Source organism: Triticum aestivum, chromosome 2B (genome assembly GCF_018294505.1).
Source record: "Triticum aestivum cultivar Chinese Spring chromosome 2B, IWGSC CS RefSeq v2.1, whole genome shotgun sequence".
Lineage (NCBI taxonomy): Eukaryota > Viridiplantae > Streptophyta > Magnoliopsida > Poales > Poaceae > Triticum > Triticum aestivum.
The window spans coordinates 485465804-485489017 of record NC_057798.1 but is presented as its reverse complement, the minus strand read 5'-3'; the positions used below and the strand labels follow the sequence as shown (position 1 = coordinate 485489017).

At 44.5% G+C, this 23214-nt stretch overlaps 2 protein-coding genes across 2 annotated transcripts; both read right to left on the bottom strand.

The window, feature by feature from the left end:
- Nucleotides 1-16974: 16974 nt before the first annotated feature.
- Nucleotides 16975-21296, bottom strand: LOC123045591 (putative lipoxygenase 5). Its single transcript, XM_044468708.1, has 7 exons — nt 20730-21296; nt 19822-20340; nt 19257-19580; nt 19068-19153; nt 18535-18947; nt 18177-18443; nt 16975-18086 (listed from the first exon to the last, which is right to left on the bottom strand). The coding sequence occupies exons 1-7, from the start codon at nt 21118-21120 to the stop codon at nt 17333-17335; spliced, it is 2754 nt and encodes a 917-aa protein (XP_044324643.1). The 5' UTR covers nt 21121-21296; the 3' UTR covers nt 16975-17332.
- A 483-nt stretch (nt 21297-21779) lies between these two features.
- On the bottom strand, nt 21780-22943 carry LOC123041452 (uncharacterized). The gene is made up of 2 exons (XM_044464058.1): nt 22581-22943; nt 21780-22168 (listed from the first exon to the last, which is right to left on the bottom strand). Exons 1-2 carry the CDS (start codon nt 22893-22895, stop codon nt 21941-21943), a joined length of 543 nt encoding a protein of 180 aa, XP_044319993.1. The 5' UTR covers nt 22896-22943; the 3' UTR covers nt 21780-21940.
- Nucleotides 22944-23214: the final 271 nt, after the last annotated feature.

The window sequence follows — 23214 nt, the reverse complement described above, 5'->3', positions numbered from 1 at the left end:
TAAGTTACACAAACTTACTTGCGCAATATCGCAATATATGGAAGTGTATGACACAAGTTAGCAATTCACACTAATCACAAAGTATATCAATAGTAGCAAGTATGAGTTGTGGAATATGAAGTGTAGGCCTAAATAATCTCTACAAGGAAATGGCCAACACAATATAATGAACCACCACAATATAATGAGGACAACAAGATATAGTGAATGCACGGTCAAATGACCAAAGTAAACCACAAGTAAGGAGTTAGGGTTAGGGATAACCAAAGTCACGGAGACGAGGATGTATCCCGATGTTCACTTCCTTGGAGGGAAGCTAGTCACCGTTAGAGAGGTGGATGTTACCACGAAGGCACACCAACGCCACGAAGGCTCACCCTATTCTCCTTGAGATATCACCACGAAGGCGATTCCCAACCACTAGTGGTAGACCTTGAGGCGGCCTCCAAACCTTCACAAACTTTCCGGGGGACAAATCACAAGTTGATTCCTCACCGGAGCACTCCTACCGCCTAGGAGTCTCCAACCTCCAAGAGTAACAAGATCAAGGGGGAAATGCTCAAGACTTGCTCAAATCACAAATTGCTTTGGTCAAAAGAGAGAGGAGGAGTGGTTGTATGCTTGGATGAAATCTCTCTCAAGAACTCTCACAAATCTCTTCGGGGTGTAGCACGAGAAGGCTCAAATCCCTCTCTCTCAAATCCCACCAAAAGCAACTAATGCTATGGAGGGATGGGAGAGGAGAGGAACAATGGAGGAGGTCAACCAATGAACCCTAGATCCATGGGATAGTTTCCCCCCAAATGGATTGGAGTTTTGAGGCTTGGGGGATGAGGATAGAGCTCAAAAGAATGGGGAAATCTCAGATCCAAAAGCTCTAGCTCGATGGGGAAGAAGGGTGCCTTATATAGTGCCCCACCAAATCTGCCCGTTACGCACAGAAAAACGCAGCCCGGAACTTCTGGGCAAGCCCGGAACTTCCGGGCCCCCTATTGAACACATATGTGCAAACTCTCTGGTTAACCCGGAACTTTCCCCGGAACTTCCGGGCCCCGGAACTTCCGTCCCCGCAGAAAACAACTAGCATACCTAAAGTAAAACATGCATAACTTTTTCATACGAACTCCGATTTTGATGATTTTGGGCTCGTTTTGAAGCTATGGAAAAGCTCCAGGTCCTCAGATAGAGAACCACACAAAATAAACCAAAATGTAGGGTGCAAAGTATGGAAATGTTAGATCATATATTTTGGGAAACTATTTGGCTTTGGCTTTTCTTTGGTATATAGGATATGAGTGGAATTGTGTATAGAAGATGTTGACTTGAGCAAATCCATCACAAACCCCTTTGATCCCCTCTTAATAGTGCGGGATCCCTATAACTCAAGAATCATAAAAGAGCTACACTACATAGCTATCGAGAATCCATTCTTGAGTGTATATGTTTCTTTTTGGTGGTCATCACTCCACAACACTAACGTCAAAGGAACTAATACCTTTGACACGAGCCGTTCACTTGAGCTTGATGTTGATGTTTCTTCTTGGCTCAAGATGAAGGCAAGACATTGGTGAAGTCTTCAAGTCTCTCCCCCATACACAATGTGGGGAAGCTTTGCTTTGTATTCATCTTCACTTGTCCATCATGTGATCATCCACAAGCTTCAAGCATGTAATCCTTTGGGATGGTTATCTTGAACTTGCCCTTGTCAACCATGATCACCAACACTTGATGTCATCCTCTCATAGACACTTGAAATCTCTTTCTCGATGCAAGCCCATGAGAATCACCTAACCCTCAGAAACATAGACAACACATAGTATGGGTTAGTACATAGAGTGCAATTGATAATTTCTTATCATACCACAAGATCCTATGTGGTGCATCATTTGCGCTCGTGTGTTGACCATTTAGAGTTTGATCTTTGAGCTTCATCTTGGTCAACCTATATCTCTACTCCATGTTTAATCTTGACGTCTTGAAGGGTATATTGAATTCTTCACTTGAATAGCTTGCTTGAATACTTGATCAATCATGACTCATACATGAGTCCATTTTGATTATATCTTTGAGCCACTCCTTAAGATACTCCAATGAACTTCATTTTGATCATCTCAATGTAATTGTTGCTTCAAAGGAGTTGTCTTCCATTATTATTCAATCATATTCCAATGGGACTAACCTTCAAATGTATATCTCAATGCAAACATTAGTCCATAAGGATTGTCATTAATTACCAAAACCACACATGGGGACTACATGTACTTTCAATCTCCCCCATTTTGGTAATTGATGACAATCTCAACAAGAGGGTTTATATAATGAATTTTTACACAAGCACGCACTTTTTCTAGGATAAATTGTATACTTGCGGTGACTTTGATAGCATTAATTATCATAAAGAAACTTGATGTTTATCAAAATCGGTTGTACTAACATCAAAAAACTACACAAGCATTTGATGTTAGTAAGACCTCAATATATAGAGCAAGCTCCCCCACAATATATGCATGTGTGAATGAACATTGAATTTCATTGCATATATTGGTTGATATAAACTAGTTGGAGTTTTTTCTCTCTATATATTCATTCATGCAACAAGCATATATAATTAGGGTGGATATGCATGAATGAAAACAAGAACTTCAAAAGATATTTATCTTAAACCCTCTAAACTTCTCCCCCATTGGCAACAAATGCCAAAATGGAAGATAAAACATCTAGAAGACCAATATAGTATGAGTTCCTCCTTGATGTGTGCATATCACAAAATGTGAGTGAATGCAAATGCACATATACAATTATTAAAAATTTGAGGAGCTCAGAATCTATAGAATGCAACCATATATGAAGATATGAAAGCAAGCATTAGACATGAGAGGAAAACAATCAAACACATGAGTGCGCAAGATTATATGTCCAAACATACAAGCACTCACGACACAACCTCTTACCGAAGCTACCATAAGAATAAGAGGAAACAAACAAAGTGGCCGGCAAGGAATAAATGATATCAAGGAAAGATATGAACTTTCTCATGTAGAAAAATTTCTGAGTGTCCAATCATAATCATGATATGTATCCACAAAGAAACTTTGCATACACAAAATAGACGCAATTGATAAGAACATGATATACACAAGTGAATCCATTATTATACAACTGAAACCTAGTCATAATAGCAAGGCACATGGCACAAAGCACATGGCACAAATTGATCTCATTTGCATAACACAAAGTGAAGCAAGCAATCAAAAGATCCGATAAGCCAAAAGGATAAAAGAATATTATGATTTGGGCAAAGGAGTGTTCTAAGGAAAATAGAGAAGCTCCCCATGATTTGTGCACTATTTAGAATTTTTTGTATTTGGATGCAAGTGCACAAAATAGGATCATCACTCCCCCAAAATCAATAGAAACACAAAACAATTTCAAGCAGGCATAGATAAGAAAAGAAGCCTAGCATTTGCAACAAACATATGGTTGAGCAACATGTAAATGAGGCAACCTAAGAATAGGCACAACCAAAATGATGTGTGTGAGTCACGTCAAAGCACTTGAGAAGACTAGTATAAGGATGAGAATTAAGCATCAACATAGCCTTGAGTAAATGAGATACAAGGTGCAAGACATGTCCTTCCCACACAAACGAAGTTAAGAAGGTCACACACACATCAAGAAAATGGGTTCACAAGCTCACTAATAGCAAACTAAAAATCAAAGCTTGTGACAACCCATGATGAAGATAGGAAATAATAGGCTTGTCAAGACAAGCATGAGGACAACAATCTTCACCAAACATGAGTGCACTAAGATGCAAAGAGGTAAGACATGCACTCATACAACAAATGCTTCCATGGAGCCACCAAAAAGATATAAAAAGTGAATTAAATGGTGGACATGAAAGAATAGGGATATCAACTAGAGATGTAACTTCTCTCACGTGTATAAGATTCTAGGTAGATGATATCCACAAAGAAGGATGTACACATAAAATAGTTACAAAAGGAAAGAATAAGGTATCCAAACGGGAGTCATAAAATATACCAATGAGATCTTTGCTTGAAAGCATAGCACGTGGCTTAATACAATCTTATTGTATATTAATGAACTCCAAACACACAACCATCAAAGACATCACAACTAGCAACAAGAGATCATGTTGGGATGCTTTGAGAAAGGAAACAAGTATCACAGGAACGAGTCAAGAAATTCATGCCATGATGCAACCTACACAAGGTTGACCCCATTTCTATATATATGCATGAAGTAAATACTTGTTACCGAGATAGCATTGGTATGAAGTCGAAGATCAATAAAATGTCCAAGATTGGCTCTAATTTCCTCATAGTGTCACCACCTTCATGAATAAGCCAAGCACCCAATGCTTCTCAAATGTACCTAAGACATTTTAAGTACAATATGGTCCCCAAACTTATTGGGTCCGAAGTAGTTAGCATAACTACAACACATAGGGTAAAACCACTTAAATATGTGCATATTTATATGAATTTGAATTTCATGCACATCTTAGCTATTAAGAATTTGATGGATTTACCATATATATATATATATATTGGATCAAATAAGGCAAACAAGGCATGTGAATTTACACATAGTAAATATGCATGTACAAGCCTACCAAAATCCAGGGAGATACAAATTGGACAAATGACCACATAACCGTTAATACTTCCAATAACATCACTAGTCATTTATGTTGTCCAAAATGAATCAAAGTGACAAATCAACATATGATAGCACACAAAGTTCAACATATGAACCAAGGAAAAAAAACAAAGAGCATATAAGATATGCATTGCACACATACTCATAGGAATATCTCACTCAAGTAGATATAAGACACTATAAACAATGAGATAAAAAACTCTCATATAGAGCAATAAGATGAATTCGAACAAAATGGTATTTTGGGTTATCATCCGGTGTAGAAACCAAATAAGTACATGATCATCTTACTAACACAAGCATAACATGAGAGTTTAGAAATAAACATAATGCTTGGATAGCATAATATTAACATTCCAACTAGATAGATCATCATGCAAAGCAATAATTGGAATAGCTTTAATCAAATGATTTTCCAAATATGATTTTAAAGATAACCATGGGCAAAACCAAGAATGCCATACGTAAACAAGACATTGCGTGCCATGGAGATATAAGATAATCTCAAATATAAATTCTAAGTGGCATCCCTCAATTGTTCATATTAACAAGGATTGTGATATGCACAAAGCATATCACTCCCCCATAATATGATGATCCATGTATTATCCACAAGAAGCAAATAAAACCCAACTAAGGATAATTAATGGAGAGAATTTGAGTTTCGAATGAGCTTTACATACCACATAGTAACTAGATAATATTGCACTAAAAATACTAGGTGGTATCCCACATACATACACATTTAAGGTTTTTGATATCCGTAAATATCTCAAAAGAGCCAAGAAAGATTCAACTAATAAAGCAATAAAGGCTTGAAACCACACACACAAATATATGAAGTGCATTGCAACCTACAAATGCTCGATAACACAAATCAAGCATAGTAGGAAGCACAACTATACAAGCACATACTAGGTACAAAACCTAAACATGCAAGGGACATAGTAAATTTCAATGTAAACAATGCAAGTACAAGTTACCGCAAAGAGGAGTATTGGATTGATAGGTATGATGATAATCCACTTGACTTGGCATTAACCATAACATATGGTGAAAATAGTTTTTCTTCATGAAGTAGCCAAGTCTCCAATGCCCTCCACACACCTATTGATCAAGTTTGAGCTTGATGGTCCCCAATCAAGTTGGGTCCTAAGAAGTTAGTAACAATAGGCTTGGCAACCCAAATGGTCTTGTCCACTTTCAAACTTCTTTGGGAACCCACAAACTTGGCAAACACATTGCCAACAATATCCTTCCTTAGCGAATAATGATTATTGACTATAGGAGGCTTAGATATGTTACCGTTGGGACAAGATGAAGCTATGTGTCCCTTCTTACGGCAAATATAGCAACATGTGCTCCCCTTTCTCTTCTTCTTTACCTTTTCAACTTGGAGAGCATTATCTTGGTTAGGCATGGGAAGAGGCATTTCATTATCTTGATATTGAACTTGAGGCCACTTCCCTTGATGCTTCACATTTGAAGCCTTCTTCTTCAATGGACAAGATCTCACATGGTGTCCAACATTCTTGCACTTGAAGCAAGTAATGTTGGCCGAATTCTTGACTTGATCTTGTCCCTTCTTCTTGTTCTTGGACTTCTTCTTGTTGGAGATGAAATCAAGTCCTATTTTGTCTTGAGGGTCCTTTTGCACACTCAAGATATTATCACAACATTTTTCCAAGTCTTTCTTCAAACTAGTGACTTGGGCCTTGAGCTCTTTATTTTCCTCTACAAGGTTAGTATTAACAAAAGAACTAGAGGAAGTAGAAGCTTCATTGTTAGAGCAACAAGGCATGGTGAGCAATTCATTACAAGATGTACCAATATCATGTAGAGAGGAATTGCAAGGACTAGCACATGACAATAAGGCATTTCGAGTAGAAGATGTGCTAATATCCACATGAGACTCACATGATTTTACCTTGGTGACCATAGCCTCATGAGCTAACTTTAACTCATCATGAGAGATTAGAAGATCCTCATGAGTGCCTGAGAGCTTTTTATGACTTTCTCCCAATTTCCCATAATTGCTAGTTAGCAAATCAAGTTGAGTCCTTAGCTCAACATTTTCTTTTAATATCGATGCTTCACACAAGATAGAGTTAGTAGCACAAGCATCATTATCAATATGAGAGGAGCATGTAGAGGCTAGAGACTCCGCATGAGTAGCTTGAAGTTCCTCATGAGACTTAGAGAGTTTGGTGAGCTCTCCTTTGACCTTCTTGTAGTCAAGGTCAAGGTGCTCAAAATCCTCTTTAAGTTTACAATGAGTAACTTCAATCTCTTCTTTTAAAGACCTCAAGTCACTAAGACATTGATGAGCCATAGCAAGTTCATGTTCAAGTTGTTCACTTTTTGCTTGCTCGTAAAGGAATAAGTCGTTACGTTTTTGAAAGCAAGCAAGAACATCTTGGAGCCTTTTATAAGTGTTATTTTTAGCTCTACGAAGAGTTTTCCCAATCTCATAGAGATTTTGAGTCAAGACTTCATCATCTTCCTCATTACAACTATCATCATTATCACTAAGAGAAGATGATACCTCGTCATTACCTCTTGCCATGAGGCACATGTGAACACAAGGGGTTGATGATGATTCTTTTGGAGAGGAGGGTTCTTCATCAACCAAGCGTGCCTCATTTTTCTTGATTTCCTCTACATGGTTAGTTTCACAAAGAGAACTAGAGGGAATCACGACATTTTGAATATGGCAACACAAACGACCAAGCATATCATCACACGAATTTATGAGTGCATCATTAGATGATATGCAAGGACTCTCTACACAAGAATGTATGATGTTTTCGGTGTTAGATATGCTCGTGTCCATAGAAGATACATCACTCGTATCAACATAAGCAAGATCATCAATGAAGATCTTAATACCATCATCACGAGATATTTCTTCACTTACCATGTCATTACCTTGTGGTAAGCCACATGTTGGTGAAGTGAAAGATGTTGAGGTATGCAAGTAATCGGAGGTGGAAGCAATAGAGACCTCTTCATGATTTAGAAATGTGGAGAACTCCTCCATTAACTCCCCAAAAATAATATTGTCTTCATCAAGATTGGACCCACCATATATATCTTCAATTTTGGTCCAAGCCTCATGAGCCAACGAACAAGACGAGATTGACTTGAACACCTCGAAGGTTATAGCTTGGTGAATGACACTTAAAGCTTCACAATCAAGATGCATATCATCAAGTGATGGAGATTATCCATCCTTTAGATTTGAGTTCCCTACAACCAAAATCCGCAAAGCATTTGGACCCATGGCCCAAAAGTGACAAAGCATGCGTAATCTCCATATAATGTAATTTGTGCCATTAAAACAAAATGTGTCATCGTGCACTAGTTTACTAGTCGACATCGTTACTCTCTAGGCGGTTAAGCCTAATAAGGAGAGACCTAGCTCTGATACCAATTGAAAGGACCACGATGTCGCCTAGAGGAGGGTGAATAGGTGTTTTAAAAGCTTTTACGGATTTGGCTATATCCTAATGCGGAAATAAACTAAGCGGATACTTTTCAATCACAAATCCTAAATATACTAGGCTCACTAAGTGCACCAACAACTTAGCATAAACAAGATGGGAACAACGAGGATATGAGTAAGCACAAGTAAGTCACACAAACTTACTCAATGTATATCACGAGATATGGAAATGAATAATACACACAACCACAAGTAAGCAATACAAGCTTACACAAATTGTATCACAATATATGGGATTGAATGATACAAGCAAACTCAAGTAAGTTACACAAACTTACTTGAGCAATATCGCAATATATGGAAGTGTATGACACAAGTTAGCAATTCACACTAATCACAAAGTATATCAATAGTAGCAAGTATGAATTGTGGAATATGAAGTGTAGGCCTAAATAATCTCTACAAGGAAATGGCCAACACAATATAATGAACCACCACAATATAATGAGGACAACAAGATATAGTGAATGCACGGTCAAATGACCAAAGTAAACCACAAGTAAGGAGTTAGGGTTAGGGATAACCAAAGTCACGGAGACGAGGATGTATCCCGATGTTCACTTCCTTGGAGGGAAGCTAGTCACCGTTAGAGAGGTGGATGTTACCACGAAGGCACACCAACGCCACGAAGGCTCACCCTATTCTCCTTGAGATATCACCACGAAGGCGATTCCCAACCACTAGTGGTAGACCTTGAGGCGGCCTCCAAACCTTCACAAACTTTCCGGGGGACAAATCACAAGTTGATTATTCACCGGAGCACTCCTACCACCTAGGAGTCTCCAACCTCCAAGAGTAACAAGATCAAGGGGGAAATGTTCAAGACTTGCTCGAATCACAAATTGCTTTGGTCAAAAGAGAGAGGAGGAGTGGTTGTATGCTTGGATGAAATCTCTCTCAAGAACTCTCACAAATCTCTTCGGGGTGTAGCACGAGAAGGCTCAAATCCCTCTCTCTCAAATCCCACCAAAAGCAACTAATGCTATGGAGGGATGGGAGAGGAGAGGAACAATGGAGGAGGTCAACCAATGAACCCTAGATCCATGGGATAGTTTCCCCCCAAATGGATTGGAGTTTTGAGGCTTGGGGGATGAGGATAGAGCTCAAAAGAATGGGGAAATCTCAGATGCAAAAGCTCTCCTCGATGGGGAAGAAGGGTGCCTTATATAGTGCCCCACCAAATCTGCCCGTTATGCACAGAAAAACGCAGCCCGGAACTTCTGGGCAAGCCCGGAACTTCCGGGCCCCCTATTGAACACATATGTGCAAACTCTCTGGTTAACCCAGAACTTTCCCCGGAACTTGCCCGGAACTTCCGAGCCCCGGAACTTCCGGGCTGCCCGGAACTTCCGTCCCCGCAGAAAACAGCCAGCATACCTAAAGTAAAACATGCATACTTTTTCATACGAACTCCGATTTTGATGATCTTGGGCTCGTTTTGAAGCTATGGAAAAGCTCCAGGTCCTCAGATAGAGAACCACACAAAATAAACCAAAATGTAGGGTGCAACGTATGGAAATGTTAGATCATATATTTTGGGAAACTATTTGGCTTTGGCTTTTCTTTGGTATATAGGATATGAGTGGAATTGTGTATAGAAGATGTTGACTTGAGCAAATCCATCACAAACCCCTTTGATCCCCTCTTAATAGTGCGGGATCCCTATAACTCAAGAATCATAAAAGAGCTACACTACATAGCTATCGAGAATCCATTCTTGAGTGTATATGTTTCTTTTTGGTGGTCATCACTCCACAACACTAACGTCAAAGGAACTAATACCTTTGACACGAGCCATTCACTTGAGCTTGATGTTGATGTTTCTTCTTGGCTCAAGATGAAGGCAAGACATTGGTGAAGTCTTCAAGTCTCTCCCCCATACACAATGCGGGGAAGCTTTGCTTTGTATTCATCTTCACTTGTCCATCATGTGATCATCCACAAGCTTCAAGCATGTAATCCTTTGGGATGGTTATCTTGAACTTGCCCTTGTCAACCATGATCACCAAACACTTGATGTCATCCTCTCATAGACACTTGAAATCTCTTTCTCGACGCGAGCCCATGAGAATCACCTAACCCTCAGAAACATAGACGACACATAGTATGGGTTAGTACACAGAGTGCAATTGATAATTTCTTATCATACCACAAGATCCTATGTGGTGCATCATTTGCGCTCGTGTGTTGACCATTTAGAGTTCGATCTTTGAGTTTCATCTTGGTAAACCTATATCTCTACTCCATGTTTAATCTTGACGTCTTGAAGGGTATATTGAATTCTTCACTTGAATAGCTTGCTTGAATACTTGATCAATCATGACTCACACATGAGTCCATTTTGATTCTATCTTTGAGCCACTCCTTAAGATACTCCAATGAACTTAATTTTGATCATCTCAATGTAATGTTGCTTCAAAGGAGTTGTCTTCCATTATTATTCAATCATATTCCAATGGGACTAACCTTCAAATGTATATCTCAATGCAAACATTAGTCCATAAGGATTGTCATTAATTACCAAAACCACACATGGAGACTACATGTACTTTCAACTTTCCATGCCTGTAGTAGTAGTAATTAAAAGAAAACCCAAAAAGATTTCTCGCTCTTCTTTTGCTTGTTGGAAGCTTTCCCGTGTAAATAGTTTTATTTTTTTTCTTTTCTTTGAGGGTTGAGAGGAGAAGACCATGATGAAAAATGTTGAGTGGCTCTCATATGCATTATTGTTGATTCAACCAAGAGCCCATATTACCTTGTCTTCTCCTTTGAATTGAATGCTTGCAGATTCCAGCTTAGTCCAATGCACGTGCACTATGATTATTATCCACACCGTTCGGTCGTGCAAGTGAAAGGCAATAATGACGATATATGGTGGACTGATTGAGATGAGAGAAGCTGGTATGAACTCGACCTATCTTGTTTTTTAAAATATGATTAGTTCATCATTCCTGATTCAGCCTATTATGAATAAACATGTTTGCAATGACAATTAGAGATTATAGTTGCTTATGCCATGCTTAATTAGCTAGGAGTTTATAATGGTTTACCTTGCATGCCAACATGCTATTAAAATGGTTGTGATGTGGTATGATAGGGTGGTATCCTCCTTTGAATGATTCGAGTGACTTGACTTGGCACATGTTCACGCATGTAGTTGAAACAAAATCAACATAGCCTTCACAATATTTATGTTCATGGTGGATTATATCCTACTCATGCTTGCACTCAGTATTGATTAATTTTAATGCATGTTCATGACTATTGTCGCTCTCTAGTTGGTCGCTTCCCAGTCTCTTTCTAGCCTTCACTTGTACTAAGCGGGAATACTACTTGTGCATCCAAAATCCATAAACCCCAAAGTTATTCCATATGAGTCCACCATACCCTCCTATATGCGGTATCTACCTGCCGTCGCAAGTAAATTTGTATGTGCCAATCTCCAAACCTTCAAATGAAATTCCGTTTTGTATGCTCGAACAACTCATGTATCAACTAGGGCTGTCTGTATCTTCCATGCTAGGTGGGTTATTCTCAAGAGGAGTGGACTCCGCTCCTCACTCACGAGAAAATGGCTGGTAACCGGGATGCCCATTCCCATGCTCAAATCAAATCAAAATAATTGCAAACAAAACTCCCCCAGGATTGTTGTTAGTTGGAGGCACCCGTTGTTTCGGGCAAGCCATGGATTGATGCTTGTTGGGGGAGGGGGAGTATAAACTTTACCATTCTGTTTGGGAACCGCCTATAATGTGTGTAGCATGGAAGATAACATGATCTATCAGTTGTTATGTTGACAATGAAAGTCCGCTCAAAATATTATTTATATCTATTTCAAAATCGAGCTCTGGCACCTCTACAAATCCCTGCTTCCCTCTGCGAAGGGCCTATCTATTTACTTTTATATTGAGTCATCATCCTCTTATTAAAAAGCACCAGCTGGAGAGCACCGCTGTCATTTGCATACATTACTGTTAATTTATATTGAGTACGACTATGACTGGATCTCTTTTACCATGAATTACAATGTTTAGTCAGTCCTTGAACTTCAGAGGTGCTCTGCATTTATGTTTTGCAGTCTTAGAAAGGGCTAGCGAGATACCATCTTGTTATATCATATTATGATTGTTTTGAGAAAGTGTTGTCATCCGAGATTTATTACTATTGCTTGCTAGTTGATTATGCCATTGATATGAGTAAACATGAGACCTAAGTGTTATTGTGAATATGGTTAATTCATAATCTTTGCTAAAAACTTGAATGTTGGCTTTACATATTTGCAACAACAAGAGCAAACAGAGTTTGTAAAAGTTTTTCTTTATCACTTTCAGTTTGTCAACTGGATTGCTTGAGGACAAGCAAATGTTTAAGCTTGGGGGAGTTGATACGTCTCCATCGTATCTACTTTTCCAGACACTTTCGCCCTTGTTTTGGACTCTAACTTGCATGATTTGAATGGAACTAACCCGGGCTGACGCTGTTTTCAGCAGAACTGCCATGGTGTTATTTTTGTGCAGAAATAAAAGCTCTTGGAATGACCTAAAAATCCACGGATCAACTTTTTGGAATTAATAAAAAATACTGGCGAAAGAATCAGCACCAGGGGCCCACACCCTGTCTACGAGGGTGGGGGGCGCCCCACCTAGGGAGCGCCCCCTGCCTCGTGGGCCCCCTGAAGCTCCACCGACCTCAACTCCAACTCCATATATTCACATTTGGGGAGAAAAAAACAGAGAGAAGGATTCATCGCGTTTTATGATAGGGAGCCGCCGCCAAGCCCTAAACTCTCTCGGGAGGGCTGATCTGGAGTCCATTCGGGGCTCCGGAGAGGGAATCCGTCGCTGTCGTCATCATCAACCATCCTCCACCACCAATTTCATGATGCTTACCGCCGTGCGTGAGTAATTCCATCGTAGCCTTGCTGGACGGTGAAGGGTTGGATGAGATTTACCATGTAATAATCGAGTTAGTTTTGTTAGGGTTTGATCCCTAGTATCCATTATGTTCTGAGATTGATGTTTCTATGACTTTGCTATGCTTAATGCTTGTCACTAGGGCCCGAGTGTCATGATTTCATATATGAACCTATTATGTTTTCATGAATATATGTGAGTTCTTGATCCTATTTTGCAAGTCTATAGTCACCTATTATGTGTTATGATCCGTTAACCCCGAAGTGACAATAATCGGGATACTTATCGGTGATGACCGTAGTTTGAGGAGTTCATGTATTCACTGAGTGTTAATGCTTTGGTCCGGTACTCTATTAAAAGGAGGCCTTAATATCCCTTAGTTTCCAATAGGACCCCGCTGCCACGGGAGGGGAGGACAAAAGATGTCATGGAAGTTCTTTTCCATAAGCACGTATGACTATATTCGGAATACATGCATACATTACATTGATGAACTAGAGCTAGTTCTATGTCATCCTATGTTAACTATTGCATGAGGTATCGCATCCGACATAATTATCCATCACTGATCCAATGCCTATGAGCTTTTCACATAATGCTCTTTGCTTAGTTACTTTACCGTTGCTGCTGTTACAATTATTACAAAACTGATACTGTTACTTTTGCTACTGTTACCGTTACTTCCATTCCACTTTGCCATTAAATACTTTGCTGCAGATACTAAGTTATCCAGGTGTGGTTGAATTGATAACTCAACTGCTAATACCTAAGAATATTCTTTGGCTCCCCTTGTGTCCAATCAATAAATTTGGGTTGAATACTCTACCCTCGAAAACTGTTGCGATCCCCTATACTTGTGGGTTATCACTGTCGTGCTGACGAAACTCTCCCTCGACCCTCTGCTGGATCAAGAGTTCGAGGGACATCATCGAGCTGAATGTGTGCTGAACTCGTAGGTGTCGTACGTTCGGTGCTAGATCAGGTGGATCGTGAAGACGTTTGACTATATCAACCGCGTTAACATAACGCTTCCGCTTTCGGTCTACGAGGGTACGTGGACACATTCTCCCCCTCTCGTTTCTATGCATCTCCTAGATAGATCTTGCGTGATCGTAGGATTTTTTTTAAATTGCATGCTACGTTCCCCAACAAGCTCCGCCATTGCAAAAGTTTTGCACCTTTTTGATGGTTCTTTTACACCACCGTCTGCGATTAATGCATCACACACAGTTTCATGAAAGGTTCTCTGATCGTAGTGTCGCATTAGCAGCATCCTGCAGTAGTGACATGCCCCAATCATGAGCTCTCAAAAGAAATTATCTTACAAAAAATTTATACTTGGCTTTCTCATGATAATCAAACCATGCTCGACTCTACTTTGACTGGCTCTTTTATGAAGAAAACTATTGAATTCAGATGGAACCTTCTTGAAAGAATTAAATGCAACTCCGAAGATTGAGAACTTGAAAGAGGTAATGAGTCAGGTATAACCCTTAAGTTCGATTGTGTTAAAGCTTTTATGGATACCGAGGCTTTTCACAAGTTTAGCACTAAATATGGACTTGACTCTGAAATGGTAACCTCTTTTTGTGAATCATTTGCTACTCATATTAATCTTCGTAAGGATAAATGGTTTAAATATCATCTACCTGTTAAAGAAAATACCGAGGAGCCAGTTATAGTTAAGGATGAAACTATCATTTACAATGTTGAGCCAGTTGTGCCTACTGCTTATATTGAAAAACCACCTTTCCTTATAAGGATAAAGGGACATGCTAAGGTTTCAACCGTGGTTACAAAAGCAATATTAGAGCACCTAGACCCTCTGAACAACGTAAAGTAGAACCTAATGTTGCTATGATTAAAGATCTCTTGGTTGATAATGTGGATGGGCATGTTATTTATTTCTGTGATGAAGCTGCTAGAATTGTCAAACCCGATATTAAAGATAAGAATAGACCCGTTGTTGGCATGATTGTTGCCTCAGTTAAAATAGGAGATCGTTGTTATCATGGTTTATGTGATATGGGTGCTAGTGTTAGTGCTATTTCCTTTACTTTATACCAATAAGTTATGAATGATATTGCACCTGCTGAAATAGAAGACATTGATGTTACTATTAAACTTGCTAATAGACACTATCACACCAGTTGGGAATGTTAGAGATGTTTAAGTCTTGTGTGGGAAAATAAAATATCCCACTGATTTTCTTGTTCTTGGTTATCCACAAGATGATTTTTGTCTCATTATATTTGGTATATCTTTCTTGAACATTGTTAATGCTAAGATAGATTACAACAAAGAAACTGTCAGTGTCAATTTTGCTGATGTGTCTCATGAGTTTATTTCTCTAAATTTCGTAGACAACCTCATGACAAAGAATTGCCTAGTAAGGATATAAATGGTCTTGCTTATATTGCCATACCTCCTACTGATTTGTCAGATAATATTTGTTAGACCATGAAAACGATAAGCACTTGCATGAAAGAAATTAAATAGATAAAATGTTCTTTGATCAACAACCTATCCTTAAACACAATTTACCTGTTGAAACTCTGGGAGGCCCTTCTCCACCTAGAGGTGATCCTGTGTTTGAACTAAAACAATTACCTGTTACTTTGAAATATGCTTATCTTGATGAAAAGAAGATATATCCTGTTATTATTAGTGCTAACCTTACAGAGCATGAGTTTATTAAAAACTCTGAGGAAGCACCGTGCTGCTATTGGATATACTCTTGATTATCTTAATGGCATCAGTCCCACTTTCTGTCAGCACAACGATGATTAAATCCTAAGACGAGTGAAGTGGTAAGAACTGAGATATTAAAGCTTCTGGAAGTAGGTATAATTTATCCTATAACTGATAGTAGATGAGTAAGTCATGTTCATTGTGTCCCTAAGAAATGAGGTATTACTGTTGTTCTTAATGATGCAAATGAACTTAACTGGCTATAGAATGGTAATTGATTTTAGAAAATTAAACAAAGGTACTAGAAAAGATCATTACCTTTGTCTTTTATTGATCAAATGCTAGAAAGGTTATCTAAACACACACACTTTTGCTTTCTTGATGGATGATAACCCACAAGTATAGGGGATCAATTGTAGCCTTTCTCGATAAAGAGGAGTGTCGAACCCAACAAGGAGCTAAAGGTAGAATTTATATTTGCTGCATGTTCTATCAACCACCGATACAACTCTACACACACTTAACATTTGCTTCACCTAGAACAAGTATGAAACTATTTTGTAGTTGTGATAGGATAGGTTTGCAAGATAATAAAGAACACGAAATAAAAACTAGAGGCTGTTTAGATAAAGAAACAATTAAGTTAATTTTAGTAGAGAGCTTTTTGTCACAAGAAAGTTATTTGTCCCTAGGCAATCGATAACTAGACCGGGTGGCATTGCTGGATGGCCTGCAGTTGGTCGCCCATCAACTCTCAGCGCCCCCAAGTAGTTGACACCTCCCCACAGGCGTCTTGCATCGTTTTGTTTTCCATTTTTTTGGTCATGTTTTTTTCGTTGCCCCAACGGACTTATTGTTTCCTTTCTTCATACTTGGATGACTTGTGTATGAACGTTCACCGGTGCTTTATTTATAAAGCCAGACAAAAATCTGTTCGAGATACTTAGCTAAACCATTCCGGTTTTTATTCACAGTCTACACAGTTTTGCTTTTCGATATTTGGTATGCCTTTGTTCAAAGTTTTGCATTATGAGTTGGACCAATGCAGCTGGGCCAAAGTATTGTACATATAGTTACAGTACCATTATGTTTTGTTGAATTAGTTTCCCTTGTGATGTTTTTTAATGTAGGCCAACCAAGTAAGCCAAGACAAAATTGACACTGAATTATTTTGAGGTCTTACTATGAATTACTTTCCATTATTATGATGTTCTCAAGCATGTTTTGAGCTAGTACAGTACTCTGAATTATTTTCCATTGATCTACACAAGTTTCAAGCATCTGTCGGAATCCCTTTACTATAGGAACTTACAAGATCATTTACACATTCCACTATATTAGCATGCCCCAATTTTTTAACAGAAAAAAATGCAATTAAATCTTCCCCTATCTGGGCCCAAATCAATGGCGATTCGGCCTTCGTAGTGAACGTCTCAGCGAACTTGTCTACTTTCCCTGAGACGTTCCCCCTGCGGCCTGCCCAAAGTAAATCGAGGCTGAAAAATTCCCACGGTCCCTTCAATTTACTCTCTGCGGGCTAGATGGTGACGCTGTTCGGGACGCCTCGGCAGGTAATGCCCGGCCCGGACGACGGCGCCATGAGCTCGTACGGCAGCACGCCGGCGCCACAGCGGTTGCGCCGGGCGGGGTCGGCGTTGCGCCGCTCGATCTCCTCCTCGGCGCGGCGCACCTCCGCCGCGAACTCGCGCGCAGCAGCCAGCGCCGCCGGGTCCGCCGTCCACTCCTCGTTGGGCCGCTCCCCGAGGTACTGCTCGTCGGCGGAGTGCGTGGACAGCGTGTCGATGACCGTCATGAACGTTGTCGTCTGCGTGAGGCTGGGCAGCGCCGACAGGTAGAACCGGTGCGGGTCCGCGACGAGGTGCTCGTACTCCGGGTCGCTCTCGGCCGGCACCAGCCGGCGCATGAGCGGCGGCCGGTTGGGGATGTAGCCGCCGAGCGGGTACTGGCCGAAGTTGAGCGCCGCGTGCTGCGCCGAGCACAGCCACACCAGCGTCGTGAGCACCGATGCGAGGTCGCCGGCCGTCGTGAGGCGCGGCCACCACGGCGCGTCGCACTTGTCCGGGTGCCCCACCTGCACGGCCTCCGTGTACCACGATTGCAGCTCGTAGTCGTCCTGCACGGCCTCGTCGGACGGGTAGTAGGCCGTCACGTAGGCCTCGCACCACCGCGCGATGGCCGACCAGAGGAGCAGCCCGTCGGTGGCGTAGGGGTAGTCTTCGATGAGCAGCCGGAGCCCGTGCGGCTGGCTCGCGTCCTCCACGGCCATACCTCTGCGACAAACCAAACACCAAATGAATCAGTCGCCTTCCTTTGCAACGGTCGACAGGAACAGAGCCATTTGAACTGAAGCGTGTAAGTACCTTCTGATGAGGTCGGCGGGGAGGCCTTCCTGATCGAGCCGCCAGAGGTTGTCGTAGGCGAAGGAGCTCATCTCCATGCAGTAGCGGCCGGGGGTGAACCCCGACTCGATGACGCCGTCTCCGTTGATGAGGATCTGCCGCGCCAGCGCGTTGATCTTGAGCGTGTAGCGCATGTGCGGCTTGAGCAGCTTGAAGATGGGGTGCATGGCGCTCATCTGCCGGTGCGCCGCGATGATGAAGGGCTCCATGCACGCGTGCGTCCTCAGCCTGTGCCGCCAAAACGATCATTCAGCTCAGTTTGTCTGCAACCATCGCCGGCCATGCAAAAATCAGAATCGGAATGTTCAGAGAGGCGTACCAGTGGTTAATGAGCTGGTGAACGCCGGCGTCGTTGGAGCAGACATGGGCCTTGGCGAGCTGCCACAGCCAGATATTGGTGGCGTCAGCGGGGGGCGTGAACACCCGCTTGGCGCGCTTGCAGTCGTCGGTCATGGGCGGCAGGCACAGCTCGATCGCGATCGGCTTCAGCGTGCCACCGGCCGTCAGGAAGAAGAGCGTGCGCGTCCCGTAGGCCTTGCGGCCGTCCAGCGAGTTGATCCGGTCCAGGAAAGGCATGAAGATGTCGTGGTAGTCCAGCATGTACAGCTTGTTCTCCTCCAGCGCCTGCTGCACCGACATGCCGTCCAGGTTCCCGATGATGTGCTCCTCCGTGATGGCCGACTCCGGCGGGCCGTAGACGGCCGGGTCGAGCTTGCTCACCGGCGGGAACACCTAGAAAGAAGGCAAAACGCTTTCCTCAGGCACAGGGTTTGCAGACAGCAACGTACAGTTGTTCAGCTCTGTTTTGGAAGCTGCAGAGTTGCCGTGTTCCGCGCGAGAGGGACGGCTTACCTGAAGCCGCTCGATGTTGACGGGGTTGATGCCAGCCAGCGCCTGCCTCGCGAACTCGTCGTCGCGCAGCCACGCGAACTTGTCCTCTGCACCAGGCCAAGCCAAGAAAACAAAACAGCGTCAGTACAAAACAAGAAGCCATGGCGTATCTTATCGTATCTCAGTGGATGATTCGGTGGGGCTTATTACTCTTGATGATGTCGGGGGTGTCGTAGCGGAGGAGGCCCTCGCTGCTCTCCTGGATCTTGCGCACGAAGGGGATCTTCTGGAAGAGCTGGTCGTGGAGGGCCTGCTTGAGGCGGAGGCCCTCCTTGAAGAGGTTGTCGACGTCGTGGAAGCCGGCGAAGTCGCGGCTGTCCGGGGACACGGAACTCACCAGCAGCGGCATGAAGTTGTGGAGCAGCGCCTTGATGGCGCCCTCGGACAGCATCTCGTTCTTGCCCTCCTCGAACTCCTCGTCCCGCGACACGTAGATGGGCTCCGGGTACTCCACCCTGCTCTCCGCGCCCTCGTCTGCACCAAACCAAACGCAACGGCCGCGTCAACGTCAGTGACGATCGGGTGGTTCGGATATGAAAGCAACGCGCCGGAGCCGGACCGACGGTTTCGCTCCCGCCATGTCGGGGACGACACTGTTGCTATCGAAGTATTTATTGGATGGATGGATGGATAGATCGGTGGAGTCGACGCCCAAGGCAGGGCGGCCATCAACGAGAAGAGAAGAGAGGAAGAAGAAGAAGGGAAAGCGACTTGCCTGTGACGGTGCTTGGCCGGGCCGTCCGCATCCGCCGCGGGTACGGGAGCTTGTCGCCGCCGAGGACGGGGCGCTCGAACCCGGCGCCCTTGTCCGGGTTGCCCAGGTCGTTGTACACGTCGTAGTCGTAGGCCCGGTCGGTGGTCTTGCGCACGCCGGTGCCGCTGCCGCGCAGCTCCTTGAGCTCCCGTCGCCGGAGCTCCCTCAGCCCCGGCGGCGTCTTGGACGGCAGGTAGGGCTTGTTGGTGAAGAAGACCCGCGGGGCGGGGTCGACGCGGGTGGGCTGGACCCACGAGTTGCAGGTGAAGTGCGCCGGGCCGGACGGGAAGCCCTCCACCAGGATGCTCTCGATGAAGAACTCGCGCTGGTGCCGGTTGAGCACGGTGACCGCGCCCGGCTCGCCGAAGGCCGCGTCGACGGTGAACTCCGCCGTGTACACCACCAGCTCCGCCTTGACCTCCCGCTTCTCGAACCACCCCACCAGCCTCGACTTCTTGCTCTTCTTGGGGCCTCCCTTTCCTGGCAACAGCAGAGAAAAGCGAAGATCCACTCAGCTCAATGCATGCTTCCATCCAATGATTCGCTATGATTTTGATACTCGAGACAAACATGCCACATGTGAGAAGAGAAAGAAGAAAAATCAAATCAATAAACAGAGCGATGGGTAGATTGGGTTGGTGGCCGTGCGCTCGCTCGGCTTCCATGTGGACACGATGACTCGAAAACGAAGGCGCGCACGCGCAGGTCAAGAGCCACCAGCTGGAATATTCTCGCCCCTGGAGCTGAGGCGGCGAACGGAAAGCGGGGGAGAAGAAAAGAAGAAGCTCGATTCAAAGATGCAGCCAGGGGGCCACGGAATTCAATTTCAAACGCAGCAGGGAAGCTTCGCGGCGGGGACGGGAGCTTACTTGGGTCCGTCTCCGTGCTGATGAGCTCGAGCAGGACGCTCCGGCCGACCCTGTCGGCGTAGGCGTCCATCTGCTCGGCGACCTGCTCCTTGACCTCCACCTTCCGCTTCCGGCGCACGGTGACCACGGCCCTCGCCGCCACGCTCTGCGGGTGCGCCTCCGGCCGGGCCACCCTCTCCGCCGGCGCCGGGGTAAGGACGACCCGCTCGGCCAGGGCGCCCACCGGCACCTTCGACCGCACCGTCCTCCTCGACGGCCTCCCCTGCCTCCCGCCGAGGCTCGCGAAGCAGAGCCCGCCGCCCGCGCGCTCCCGGCCGCCGCGCGGGGCCGCGGTGCTGGCAGAGCCTGCTGCCTGCAAGAACGATCTCCCCAGCAGCTCCATCGACGGCATGACCGTAGAAAGAAGCTCCCCTCCCTCGTCGGCGCAGATTAAGAAGGTTAAGATCGCCGGACACGAAATGGGTCAAAGCAGCTGGCCGGGAAGAGGGGTATGTTTCTCGCTCTGGATCTTGGACCGGACACCAAGCCCTGTTTTCTTTTCTGCTGCCTTTCTCTCTCGTAGTGGGGGCTGGGAGCGCATTATATATAGGTCGCGCGCGCTCGCGGGGGCCTTGGGAGGGAGGAGAGCGAAGGGTAGCTAACCCAGAGGCAGAGGCAGAGGGAGAGGGAGCGCGCGGTCGTGCGAGGGCTGGGAAACCACGAGCGCGATGTGGAATCCCCGCGCCGGCCACACGTGTTCCATACATGCATCCTACGCTGAATAGAAAAGGGCGGGCGAGCGAGCTGCGCGGGTGCGGGGCCGAGGCTTCGGCGCAGGTGAGGTGCCGGTGCCGGTGCTGGCGCAGCTGAAGCGCGGGGATGGGTTTTTGTGGCTCATGATTCGGACAACAAAGCCCCGGTACACCTCAATAAAACCCAGGGGGGCGAGCGGGGCCGTCGGGTGGTTCGCCGCCCTTTCTCATCGTTTTAATTGGTGTTTGTAGGTATCCCTCAAAAAAAAAATTGATGTTTGTAGGTGCATCTTGATGAAAACCGGTGAGCCCCGACAATTCGACGCATTGGTACTCTGTTCATAAATCAGTTACGGTAGTACAGAGAACATTGGAGGTAGTAACAAAAATTACACTTGCTAGTGTATAACAAAGGGCGCTTATAGGCGCCGGTGCGTCGGTTCAAATTTGGGCCGGTCAGCGCGTAGCCGCTCGATCTGTTTATGCCCTGCCGCTGGATGCGGCATCCTTTGAACGTACCGCTTCGTCCTTATGCCTCCTCTCGTGCGTTGACCAACAGCCCGCGTCCATGACGGGTCGCGCTTGCCGCCGCCCGCGCCCTTGCCGCCGGTTGCCGCCCCTCGCCGCCGGTTGCCGCCCCTCGCCGTCGTCGTCTCCGGTGTTTCTCGCCGACTCTGGAGCCATGCATGGATGTAGCAAAAAACTTCCCTGGTCGTAGCAAAACGCGAAGGCGGTTGCAACAAAAAAATGTCACTTCCAGCACAATTAAATGATAGTTCCAGCAAAAAAACTCAGCAGCAGAAAACCATGGCTCAAAGCCAACAGGAGTAGTAGCAAATCTTTGTTTTTGTTCCAGCAAAACCAAAAACAGTGGAAGCAAAAATGCAAAAAAAGGAGCCTTTGTGGAAGGATGTTCTAGCAAAATCAAAGATACCGATGGTAGCAAAAATTAAAACTGGTTGTAGCAAATTAAAACACCATTTGTAGCAAAGTAGCAAAATTGGGCGTTCTTCCAGCAAAAAGCGAATGCGGCAGTTGTAGCAAAAATTGAAGCTGGTTCCAGCAAATCAAAACACCAGTTGTAACAAAATGCAAAGAATTGGCGTCGGTGGTAGCAAACCAAAGTGCCGATGGTAGCAAAAATTAGTGCTGGTTCCAGCACCGCCATGAGCCGGTTCCAGCAATGGACGTCGTTGAAGTTGAACCACCGGTGGACTCTCCTGTCCACGGCGCTGAAGGCTTCTCCCGTCCACAACACCGGTCGACGCCCCGTCGTAGCACCGGTGTTGAAGCTTCGCGGCAGTTGTCGTTGGACAGTCGTCGCAGCCCCGCTTGCTTGTGGAAGAGCTGGCGGCTTGAGGTGGAAGGAGGGGGAGAGGTGGGGAGCCCCAATGGTGAGGGAGGCGGAGGAAGGAGAGGGAGAGGTGGGCAGCATCGATGGGGAGGGGAGCTGGAAGAAGGAGAAGGAGTGGTGGGTAGCAGCGGTGGGGAATTGTGGCCAAGAACGCTCTAGATTGAAGGGAAGAAGATAAGGAAAAGGGGTAGAGCGGTGCGGGGCCCCACGAGACGCGGGTGCAACCGGCGCAATTTTGAGCCGGTGCGCCGGCTGTAAACACTTACCTATAACAAAGCGGTTGCCCATGTGTATCAGAAAAAGCACCTTACGTGCATTCTCGTAAAACTTTAGTGGACATGATCCAACCACTCTTATTTACATGTAAGTTCGACGTTTCGGCGTCTCCCTCCTCTTGGTT

What these genes read in the sequence shown, in the direction of transcription:
- LOC123045591 (XM_044468708.1), bottom strand. Translation starts at nt 21,120, where the DNA reads ATGCCGTCGATGGAGCTGCTGGGGAGATCGTTCTTGCAGGCAGCAGGC. An exon ending in CCGGCCAAGCACCGTCACAG is followed by an intron (nt 19,581 to 19,821) that starts GCAAGTCGCTTT and finishes GGTTTGGTGCAG; the next exon opens with ACGAGGGCGCGGAGAGCAGG. An exon ending in CCCGCCGACCTCATCAGAAG is followed by an intron (nt 18,087 to 18,176) that starts GTACTTACACGC and finishes GGTTTGTCGCAG; the next exon opens with AGGTATGGCCGTGGAGGACG.
- LOC123041452 (XM_044464058.1), bottom strand. Translation starts at nt 22,895, where the DNA reads ATGCTGCCCACCTCTCCCTCTCCTTCCTCCGCCTCCCTCACCATTGGG. An exon ending in TTGCTACCATCGGCACTTTG is followed by an intron (nt 22,169 to 22,580) that starts GTTTGCTACCAC and finishes TGCTACGACCAG; the next exon opens with GGAAGTTTTTTGCTACATCC.